At 37.6% G+C, this 12,500-nt stretch overlaps 1 protein-coding gene across 1 annotated transcript in view; it reads right to left on the minus strand.

The window, feature by feature from the left end:
• The window catches only part of LOC137659288 (trichohyalin-like), a 31,327-nt gene extending 20,155 nt beyond the window's left edge, over positions 1–11,172 (minus strand). The window contains exons 1-2 of the mRNA XM_068394315.1: positions 10,585–11,172; positions 9,764–10,462 (exon numbers count right to left, since the gene is read on the minus strand). Coding sequence (XP_068250416.1) covers positions 9,764–10,462; positions 10,585–11,172 — 1,287 coding nt within the window. The remainder of the gene's footprint in view (positions 1–9,763; positions 10,463–10,584) is intronic.
• Positions 11,173–12,500: the final 1,328 nt, after the last annotated feature.

The raw sequence follows: 12,500 nt of genomic DNA on the forward strand, positions 1-12,500 counted from the left end.
TCCATAATGGGCATAAATTCGTATGGATTATGTTACAGTTCTATTAGCATACATAGGAAGGCTTCCAAATTAATATCATGAGAACCAGATAATATGAGGAAGCACGTATTGCGTAATCTAAAGTCTTTGTATCTTCATGAATGCAACGAAACAAAAGCAACAATAGGTTTAAATGGATGGATAAATTATATAACGCAGCTATAGTTTTGCCTTTGCCTGTACATTAACCTTAATTTAGTTCGTACATATTTTTTATTTCAATTCTGAACCATAACGCAAATAGGATATTAAAATTTATTGAAATAATTAACTATATTTACCTCAGAGGTTTCAATTTGTATATATATATATATATATATATTCAACCGTTACAAGTCCACTACAGAACAAAGGCCTCAGACATGGCCTTCCACTTTCTTAGTTTGTCAATCCAGACTGGGGTTCGAGTCGTGCCCGAACTCGTTAGTTTCTTTGGTGGCTGCAACCTCACCATCCTTGTGAGCTAAGGATGGGGGAAGGGGGGATTAGGGGAGCCTGTATGTCTATGTGCCGAGTTATCAGCAGCCATTACCTTGCCCTCTTTGTTCCTAGCTTGGGTGGAGAGGGAGCTTGGGCGCTGATCACATGTATTTATGGTCAAGTCTCTAAGACATTGTCCAGCTCGATAAGGCATTGTCACTCTACTTACCTATGCCATTCATGAGCGACTTTTAAACCATTAAACGGAGTGAATACAGTGGAGTAACCAGAACCAATGTTCCAAAACATGTATGGGGGACGCTTAATCTGAAAGCTCCCTTCAACCATTTCGTATGGAAATGGGTCTTGGGTGGGGCTGGGGATCGTAGGGCCTCATTGGGAGGAGGGGGCAAAGATCTTGGGGGGGGGGGGGTTTCAGTAAGGGGTTGATGACGAATATACAGTAGTGTATGTGTTTGTATGTATGTTTGTTTATAATTTATATATACACACATATATGCATGCAAGTCACAGGGAAACGCGATGTTTAAATGCAAATTGAAAAAAAAAAAAGGAAAATGAAAATATTTACCTAAATCCTGACTCGTTTCGTCTTTGATTTCTTCAAGAGAACTAAAGAACTCAACGATGAAACTAGTCAGAACTCAGTCAGAATTTTTATTTTTTTTTCAGTTTTTTTATAAACAGCATATATATATATATATATATATTATAATAATTATCATCACCAGCCGTTACTAGTCCATACCAGGATAAAGGCCTCATATATATATACATAATATATATATATATATATATACATACATATATATAATATATATTATAAATATATACTGTATATATATACACACACATATATATATATATATATATCGAGAGAGAGAGAGAGAGAGAGAGAGAGAGAGAACAAAAAATAAGACACATTCAACTAAAACTTAAAGAGTCAAAATCATCAGAAAGAAAATATCACTATGAAGCCGTTTATGATGCGTCATGCGCGTGCGCGAGCGCAATCACCCGTAACCGATAACACTCCCATACGCATGAAGCCATGTAGCGCGCCCTCCATATCAAACCACGCACGTCTGGAAGAGCGCTCCAGCGCGCCGCAATTCCTACAAAATGACGCATCAAGTACAGACTCATATCGCTTCTTCCTGCTTTCGATTCGGGCCGTGTTTCCAGCGTTCCATATTTAACAAGGGATCGGCCATGAAAACTTTGCATATCAAGCGGTAATGAAAGGAGAGGGGGAAGGTGAGATGAGAGGAGAGGGGGGAGATGAGAGGAGAGGAGGAAGGGGACGGGAGAAAACAGGGGAGCCATGGGAGAGGTTAAACACGGGAGAAACATGAGGATGGAAGATGATGATGAAAGGAAGTAGAGGAAAATGTGGGGGAAAAAAGAAAAATATCTTGGAAGGACGAAGTATGTCAATGGAAGAGAAGGAAATAAAGAATATAAAATAAAAAAAGATTCTTCAAAAGATGAAAATTGAGAACTAAAATCAAAATTAATAAGGATACAATATCGAATGAAGACTACAATATAATAAAATGAAAAGTAGAACCTAAAAGGCAACACGAGGTTAAGATAGTATTACAATTTTCATTCAACCAACACCAGTCCACTAATTCCCATTCAGAGAGAGAGAGAGAGAGAGAGAGAGAGAGAGAGAGAGAGAGCACTCGTAGGATGAAATAAATGATTAAGACATAACCCCCCCAAAAATTCAAGTAAATTAAAAAAATAAAATTTCTAGCATTATATGCAAAACAACTACACATTGGAAAATCACATGTTCAGAATCATAAGTCTTGAAAATTAATATATGAATACATCATTTGTCTGTCTATCTATCTGTCTGGCTGTATGTATGTATTGCATACATGTTTCTAAAATGCGTAAAACTTGTGAAACCAATGATGTTTTCTATGTGGTCGTTTTAAATATTCCTTGAATGTTTACATGTATATTTACTAAACAAAATCAAATCAGTCAAGAAATACATATGTGAGAGAGAGAGAGAGAGAGAGAGAGAGAGAGAGAGAGAGAGAGAGCAAATGATTTTATAATACCCTTTATCAATTCTCTTGCTATTCTTAGCATGACTTTTATATCCCGCGGATCCTTGTCCGTTGAAGAAAGCCAATAACCTTTTACCACATTCCTAAAAAAAGCAGTACCAACATTCGCAAACATTACGCAAACCTTGAAAATGTCAAATCAAATGTCCCCCCCCCCCCTCGCCGCTAAAAATAAAATAGCAGCTCTTGTTCGTTTGTTCTTTTGAGAACGTCCTGCCTACATTATTATTATTATTCTTATTACTTGCTAAGCTACAGCCCTAGTTGGAAAAGCAGGATGCTATAAGCTCAGGGGCTCGAACGGGGAAAATAACCTAGTGAGGATAGGAAATGGGGGGAAAAAATAAAATATTTTAATAACAGTAACATTAAAATAAAAAATTTCTATACATACTATAAAAACATAACAAAACAAGAGGAAGAGAAATAAGTAAGAATAGTTTACCCGAGCGGACCCCCAACCAAGAGAACCCTAACCCAAGACAGTGCAAGACCATGGTACAGCGGCTATGGCACTACCCAAGACTAGAGACCAATGGTTTGATTTTGGAGTGTCCATCTCCTAGAAGAGCTGCTCCCCATAGCTAAAGGAAGGTGCCTACTGAACAATGACATTGCAGCAACCCTTGGGTGAAGGAGAATTGTTTGGTAATCTCAGTGTTGTTAGGTGTATGAGGACAGAGGAGAATCTTCTTTGTCTGCATCTTTTTGCAATCTTTACAGAAGAATCTGTAAAGAATATGCCAGAATATTCGATGTATGTGTAGGCAAAACGAAAGCGAACCGAAACCAGAGAGAAGGATCCAATGTAGTACTGTCTGGCAATCAAAGGACCCCATAACTCTATAGTGGTAGTATCTCAACCGGTGGCTGGTGCCCTGGCCAACCTACTTGCACTAAGGCAGCAAGTAAAAAAAACAGATCTTGATATTAAAAACCCCCAAAAATAACAACACTTGCATTATGCAGTCTGGAGTTTCGTCATCTAATCGCTTTTACATCACAAAATCAATGGTCATTTGCATTGATGGTTTAGCGGACATACGGAAGAACATGCTGAGTTGATCAGGGGCTGGGCAGGGTATGGTAATCTGGCCGGTTGGTAAGTTTAAATCAAGAAATTTAGGTATGAATGCGGTAGTAACAAAGGCCATGTTTTCTCTGTAGCCAGTCTATGCTAGTCTACCTATGTATGTCTCTCTCTCTCTCTCTCTCTCTCTCTCTCTCTCTCTCTCTCTCGTGTGTTATATTCCGCCTCCTGAAATTTACATTTTTGTTCCGATGATTAATGTGTAAGTATACACTTTTCTTCGTGTTAAAATAAAGTAACTTATTTTTCCATATTTCAAATACAGAATTTTAGTCAACAGTATTAATCTGACCTTTGGGTTTTTTTTGTATCCCCCCAAAAAAAGTAAATAAAAATTTTTTCTGATGCATTTCCTCTCTCTCTCTCTCTCTCTCTCTCTCTCTCTCTCTCTCTCTCTTTTTATATATATACATATATATATGTATATATATATATATGTATATATATATACATATATATATATATATATATATGTGAGAGAGAGAGAGAGAGAGAGAGAGAGAGAGAGAGAGCTAGTTTCAATCATTACAAGAACACACAATTCAAAATGAAATTATTGCAAAAAAAAAAAACTAAAGTGAAAAATAGTTAATCTCATTCAAACAATAAATAAAATACAAGTAAACAATTCTGCAGACCGAAGCAAAGTGAATCCAGATAAAGACAGAAAGGAGAAATACTCAGACGAGATTCAGTCGTACCTTAATGTTATACCCATTTAATTCTATTGCCTCTATAAATAAAAACTAAATGCATTTAAAGGTCGCTCATAAATGGCAGAGGGAAAGGGACAGTGACAATGCCCTACAGACTGACCATTTATACACATGATCAGGGTTCATGCCCCCTCTCCACCAAAGCTAAAACCAAATAGGGCCAGGCAATGGCTCCTAATTTCCAATACTTAGCTCATAAGGATGTTAAGGTTGTTGCAGACACTACAAGAAACTATCGACCTGAAGCAGGTCTCGAACCCCAGTACAGCAAAGAATCAGAAAGGGGCGGTACGAATAGACCATCACAACAAGTTTTGTGTTAACATAAAACTTTTAACTGAAACTCTAGGTTTCACCGATCAGACCAAGAAAAAAGAGATTAATAACCTTAAATCATTCATGAAATTGTTAAAATATTGTGAATTTTCCAATAGCCATAAATGATAACAGCATATGAAACAAAATTTATACCAAATAAAAAAAAATATTCATAAAAAAAAAAATGTTTTATGTAAAAATTACTTAAGCAAAACTCCTCCCTGCATTCTTCCCTACAGCAACCCTACCTCGGGCCGGGTTCGGGAGAGGTCAAGAGGTCACGGAGTAGACCACGCAACCCTTTTGGACGCCAGGAGGACGTTACCCGCACGTAACGGACCGGTTGAGGGGTGCACGACCGACGCTTTAAATGCGGTTTTTTTTTTTTCTTTTTTTTTTTTGCCGGTTCTTGTTGTTGCGCAGCTCCTGCACTACGAGGAGAATTTCCCCCACCTCTCTCTCTCTCTCTCTCTCTCTCTCTCTCTCTCTCTCTGTTGAGACTTGGTTATATCATGTGCAATTATCTTTACAAATCTCTCTCTCTCTCTCTCTTGAGACTTGGTTATATCATGTGCAATTATCTATAGAAACCCTCCCTCTCTCTCTCTCTCTCTCTCTCTCTCTCTCCTCTCCCTCTCTCTCTGTTTCAAGGCTTTATGCTATATTATGTGTAATTATCTTTACAAATCTCTCTCTCTTTATATATATATATATATATATATATATATAAGAAAGAGGACAGTCGACGTTTGGCCAAACAAAATTAGAGGTGATAAGACAGTAGGAGAAATAGATGATAAATGTGAAGAGGAGGAATAAAGAAAGAAAGTCATACAAAATCAGATGGCTGAAGGAATTAGCTTATGGTCCTTTGGACAATAGGAGAGAGAGAGAGAGAGAGAGAGGAGAGAGAGAGAGAGAGAGAGAGAGATGATATGAAGGATTTAGAGTCTCCCGTTAAAGGAACTATTAAGACGGAGAGAAAGTCTGTGTTTACATTTGTGTTTAATTGCACACACACAAGTGCACGTGCGTGCACACGTGTGTGTATATATATATATATATTATATATGCGTGTGTATGTGTGCGTGTGTGTTTGTGTAACCCAGCCACTGAGGGGGGCAAGCCAGCCTCAACTTGGTGCCGGTCCCAAGCCCGGGTAAATGGGGATGGTTGGCGGCAGGAAAGGCATCCAGCCATGAAAAATTTGCCAAAACGAATATGGACAGTGAATATTATCAGAATAAAATTAACGTTAGATGGTAAAAGCTGGCCAGAAACATCAACCCCACATAGAGGTGGGAAACGCTGCAGACAAAAAAGAAAAGAAGTGTGTGTGTATGTGTATGTATGTGTGTGTATGTATGTATGTATATATATATATATATATATATATTTATATATATGTATATATATATGTATATTTATATATATGTATATATATATATATATATATATATAAAATTAAATTCAATACTCGGTCTACTATAACACACTATTCATGCATTAGGTCTATAATTCAAATATCTATATATAACACTATATATACAGTATATGTTGTGTGTATGTGTATGTGTATATATACATATATTTATATATATATGTGTGTGTGTGTGTGTATATATAAATGTACACACATATATCTATATACAGTACCTAAAATAAATGTAAATGCACGCAAATACATATTAAAAAATTACAAAGACAAACGCTAATTCCTTTTCCTACAATCAAACAAATTATATCTGTAACAGTCAATTAAAAAACTGAAATATGCCCTTCGAGTAAAAGGTCTCATACATAAAAGAGCATCAAAACAACGGGTCCAAAAGTATTGCCAGTTCGTGAATTACTCTGTCATTCATAAATATGATTTTTAATGCGATATACGTGCAATATTTCAACTCTCTCTCTCTCTCTCTCTCTCTCTCTCTCTCTCTCTCTCTCTCTCTGTGTTTATACCTCTTCACCAAGGAACATAGCATACTAGAAGAACCTCAGGTTCTTCTATCTATAGAGCCACTACCAACCCTTTGTTCACATGAGGAGTTTATACCTCTTCATCAAGGAACATAGCATACTAGAAGAACCTTATCTTCTCCTTTCTACAGAGCCAGTCTTCTTCTTTGTCTGCATCTTTTCTGGCCAGCGTTCTTCATCTGCCCATGTCCTACACTTCATCAACGGTTAATCCCTTTTATCGAAAGTCATCCTTGATACAGTCCATCCACCTTCGCTTTGGTCTCCCTCTCCTCCTTCCCTGTACCTCCTCCTTCTTCTGCCGCCAACCTTCTCCGATTTACCCGGGCTTGGGACCGGCACCATGAACATACCAACTCAGTCTACATTCTTGGCCCTTAATTGATAGTTCTCCAACTCCTGTGGTACCCCTAATTACCTCATTCCGTATCTTATCTCTTCTTGTCACCCTAAATATCCATCTCAACATTCTCATCTCAGTTTCTACCTAGAGAGCCAGTCCCAACCCTTATGTTCACATGAGAAAGCGTTTTTACCTCTTCATCAAGGAACATGGCATACTAGAAGAACTTTGTCTTTTATCCTCAGAGCCAGTACCAACCCTTATGTTCACAGGCCAAAGAGTAATACCTCTTCATCAAGGAACATGGCATACTAGAACCTCAGTTTCTATCTACAGAGTCAGTACCAACCCTTATGTTCACATGACAAAGATTTTATACCTCTTTATCAAGGAAAAATTCATACTAGAAGAATCTCAGCTTCTTCTATCTACAGAGACAGTACAAACCCTTATGTTTATTTGACAAAGAGATTGTATCTCTTCATCAAGTGACATAACATAATAGAAGAACCTCAGCTTCTTCTATCTACAGAGCCAGTACCAACCCTTATGTTCACATGACAATGAGTTTTTACCTCTTTATCAAGGAACATAGCATACTAGAAGAACCTCTGCTTCATCTAACTACAGAGCCAGTACCAACCATCTCAACCATTATGTTCACATGACAAAGAGTTTATTCCTCTTCATCAAGGAACATGGCGTACAGGAGGAACCTCTGCTGCTTCTCTCTACAGAGCCAGTACCAACCCTTATGTTCACATGACAAAGAGTTTATTCCTCTTCATCAAGGAACATAGCGTACAAGAGGAACCTCTGCTGCTTCTCTCTACAGAGCCAGTACCAACCCTTATGTTCACATGACAAAGAGTTTATTCCTCCTCATCAAGGAACATAGCGTACAAGAGGAACCTCTGCTGCTTCTCTCTACAGAGCCAGTACCAACCCTTATGTTCACATGACAAAGAGTTTATTCCTCTTCATCTAGGAACATAGCGTACAAGAGATACCTCTGCTGCGTCTCTCTACAGAGCCAGTACCAACCCTTATGTTCACATGACAAAGAGTTTATTCCTCTTCATCAAGGAACATAGCGTACAAGAGGAACCTCTGCTGCTTCTCTCTACAGAGCCAGTACCAACCTTTATGTTCACATGACAAAGAGTTTATTCCTCTTCATCAAGGAACTTAGCGTACAAGAGGAACCTCTGCTGCTTCTCTCTACAGAGCCAGTACCAACCCTTATGTTCACATGACAAAGAGTTTATTCCTCTTCATCAAGGAACATAGCGTACTAGAGGAACCTCAGCTACTTCTCTCTACAGAGCTAGTACCAACCATTATGTTCACATATCAAATTTTATACCTCTTCGTCAAGGAACAGCATAATAGAAGAACCTCAGCTTCTTCTATCTCTATCTACAGAGCCAGTCCCAACACTTATGTTCACATGAGAAAGAGTTTATACCTCTTCATCAAGGAACATAGCATACTAGAAGAACCTCAGCTTCTCCTATCTACAGAGCCAGTTCCAACCCTTATCTTCACATGAGGAGGAGTTTATTCCTCTTCATCAAGGAACATAGCATAATAGAAGAACCTCAGCTGCTTCTATCCACAGAGCAGGTAGCAACCATTATGTTTACATGACAAAGTTTATACCTCTTCATCAAGGAACATAGTGTACTGGAAGAACCTCAACTTCTTCTATCTACAGAGCCAGTATCAACTCCTATGTTCACATGTGAAAGAGTTTGTACCTCTTCATCAAGGAACATAGCACACTAGACAGCTTCTTCTATCTACAGAGCCAGTACCAAACCCTATGTTCACCTGGGAAAGAGTTTATACCTCTTCATCAATGAACATAGCATACTAGAAGAACTTTGTCTTTTATCTTCGCAGCCAGTACCAACCCTTATGTTCACATGACAAAGACTTTATACCTCTTCATCAAGGAACATAGCATACTAGAAGAACCTCACCTTCTATCTACAGAGCCAGTACCAACCCTTATGTTCACATGAGAAGGAGTTTGTACCTCCTCATCAAAGAACAGCATACTAGAAAGAGCTCTGCTTTTTCCCTGTACAGTGCATATCCTTTAGGTTATTCCAACAGAATTATCTGTAGTTGTATACTAGTTGAACTCACCTCAAAGTATTTTCAAAATTTTGTACAGAACCAGTTTTTATTATCTTATTCTTCTATTCTACAATGCAATCCTTCATTCCATTCGCAAGTAATTTTTTTTTAGATTTTTTTTTTCTAATTTTCTAATGTAATTTCAGGAAGAATTCTCTCCTTCACATCTATTATATACTTGGCCATCTTCACCAATCATAACTCACTCATGAAATGTAGTTTTGAATCCAGCAAAATTTTTTTAGGCACCCATCAAGGATATGACTGCATACTAGAAAAAGCTAAGCTTTTTTCCTCTGCAGGGCCAGTCTTCTAGATTATTCCAACGGAGCAACCATAAGGTTGACACCCGGAAGAATAAATTTAGAAATCCGACCATTTGTTCACATGACAAAGGCTTGTACCACTCCATCATGGAACCGTTGCATACTAGAAAAAGCTCAGCCTTTTCCCTCTGCAGTGCACATCCTGTAGGTTACTCCAACAGAATTGTTTCTTAGTTGGATACTTTTAGATTTTGCTTTTTTATTTCTTCTATTGAACAACATCCTTTTTACTCTTTAAAGTTCTCTTCTTTGGTAACCACCTGTAAGATATTTCTAACCCTAGCCCAGGCAACATCTTTTGCGGTCCTTTCAAGATGGTTTCTCAAGTCCCAAAATTGTTCATGGTTATCGCCTTCTTCCTTTATGTTTCCTCGTGTGATATTTTCAAAATACTGGATACGCCTCTCTACAACTCCTACTTCTATTTCTTCAAGGTTAATTTTCTGTTTCTTTTCTGTTTTCTTATCTTTCAGAGCCTCTTCCCATAGTTCAACAGGAGTATATACTAGGTTGCTTTTTTCTTGTGAGATTTCATCCTGTGCAATTTGTCTAATCCTTATCAAGGCCACTTCTTTTGCTTCCCTACCTTTACTAGCAGAATCTCCTTCTGCTCCTGGGCCATTCGCTTCTAGGTAGTCTTTAAGTTCCTTTTCAATGTTCTCACTTCTCCAGACATTTTCAATTTGTTCTGATAATTCCTCTTGTATTATTCGTGTTATCCTTGACAAAGTAATATCCTTGGCCACCCTATTAAGATTTTCTCTAAAGTCTGGAGATTGTCCACAAAGATCGCCTTCTTCCTTTATGTTTCCTCGTATGATATTTTCAAAATACTGGATATGTCTCTTTACGATTCCTTCTTCTATTTCTTCAAGGTTAACCTTCTGTTTCTTTTCTGTTTTCTCATCTTTCAGAGCCTCTTCCCATAGTTCAACAGGAGCATATACTTTGTCACTTTTTTCTTGTGAAATTTCATCCTGTGCAATTTTTCTAATCCTTATCAAAGCCACTTCTTTTGCTTCCCTCCTAAGATGCTTTCTCTCGTCCTGAGGTTTTTTCCTTCAAGATCAGCTTTTTGTTTCTCTCCCATTACATTTACCATCCTAATTTCTGCATAATCATCACAATTACTAGCAGAATCTCCTTGTGTTCCAGGGATATTTGCTTCTTGGTAGTCTTGAAGTTCTTTTTTAATGTTCTCAGCCTTCCAGACGTTTTCATTTTGTTCTTCGGATAATTCCACTTGTATTATTTGTGTTATCCTTGCCAAAGCAATATCCTTAGCCTTCCTATTAAGATTTTTTCTCAAGTCTGGAGATTGTCTACGAAGATCGCCTTCTTCCTTTCCGTTTCCTTGTATGATATTTTCACGAAGATCGCCGTCCTTCTTTATATTTCCTTGTAAGATATTTTCAAAATACTGGATACGCCTCTTTACGATTTCTTCTTCTATTTCTTCAAGGTTAACCCTCTGTTTCTTTTCTGTTTTCTCATCTTTCAGAGGCTCTTCCCATAGTTCAACACGAACATATACTTTGTCACTTTTTTCTTGTGAAATTTCATCCTGTGCAATTTTTCTAATCCTCATCAAGGCCACTTCTTCTGCTTCCCTCCTAAGATGCTTTCTCTCGTCCTGAGGTTTTCCTTCAAGATCAGCTTTTTGTTTTTCTCCCATTTCATCTACCATCCTAATTTCTGCATAATCATCACAATTACTGGCAGAATCTCCTTGTGTTCCAGGGCTATTTCCTTCTTGGATGTCTTGAAGTTCCTTTTCAATGTTCTAATTTTTCCAGACGTTTTCATTTTGTTCTTCTGATAATTCCTCTTATATTATTTGTATTATCTTGCCAAAGCAATATCCTTGACTTTCCTATTAAGATTTTTTCTCAAGTCTGGAGATTGTCCACGAAGATCGGCTTCTTCCTTTATGTTTCCTTGTATGATATTTCCTAAAAGATCACCTTCTTCCTTTACGTTTCCTTGTATGATATTTTCACGAAGATCGCCTTCTTCCTTTATGTTTCCTCGTATAATATTTTCAAAATACTGGATATGCCTCTTTACGATTCCTTCCTCTATTTCTTCAAGGTTAACCTTCTGTTTCTTTTCTGTTTTCTCATCTTTCAGAGTCTCTTCCCATAGTTCAACACGAGCATATACGTTGTCACTTGTTTCTTGTGATATTTCATCCTGTGCAATTTTTCTAATCCTCATCAAGGCCACTTCTTTTGCTTCCCTCCTAAGATGCTTTCTCTCGTCCTGATGTTTTCCTTCAAGATCAGCTTTTTGTTTCTCTCCCATTACATTTACCTTTATAATTTCTTCATAATCCTCACCTTTACTAGCAGAATCTCCTTCTGTTCCCGCACTATTTCCTTCTTGGTAGTCTTGAAGTTCCTTTCAATGTTCTCACTTTTCCTGTCGTTTTCATTTTGTTCTTCTGATAATTCCTCTTGTATTATTCGTGTTATCCTTGCCGAAGCAATATCCTTGGCCTTCCTATTAAGATTTTCACTGAAGTCTGGAGATTGTCCACGAAGATCACCTTCAGTTCTAGCTAAGGCCACTTCTTTGGCCTCCCAATTTGGATTCCTTTTGATTCCAAGACAATCCTCCTGTTCTAGTTTCCTTTTCCTAATCTGTTTTGCATCGCCTATAATCCTTTCTTCATATTGCAGAACAAGTTTCCTCACTTTTGCTTTGTTTTCTAGTGAAGGACTTCTTTCTTGTTTCGGTATTTTTTGCGTTTTTCTAAGTTTCCTAACCAGATCATTGACGATTCCTTCTAGTGAGTTTTCACTCTTTTGTTTAATCAAAGAGACCCTGTTTGGTTCCCTATCGGAACAATGACGGCATACCTGAATTCCCGAATTTCCAATTTTGTCCTGATTATCAAATATAAATCCATTGATAACTTTCTTATTCAAAGCCACACCACAATAATAACAACACATGTTAAAATTTTCCATTTCTGTTAATACCTTTCCTCCATCTTGTTTCTGGTCTATTTAG

Source organism: Palaemon carinicauda, chromosome 19 (genome assembly GCF_036898095.1).
Source record: "Palaemon carinicauda isolate YSFRI2023 chromosome 19, ASM3689809v2, whole genome shotgun sequence".
NCBI classification, from domain to species: Eukaryota; Metazoa; Arthropoda; class Malacostraca; order Decapoda; family Palaemonidae; genus Palaemon; species Palaemon carinicauda.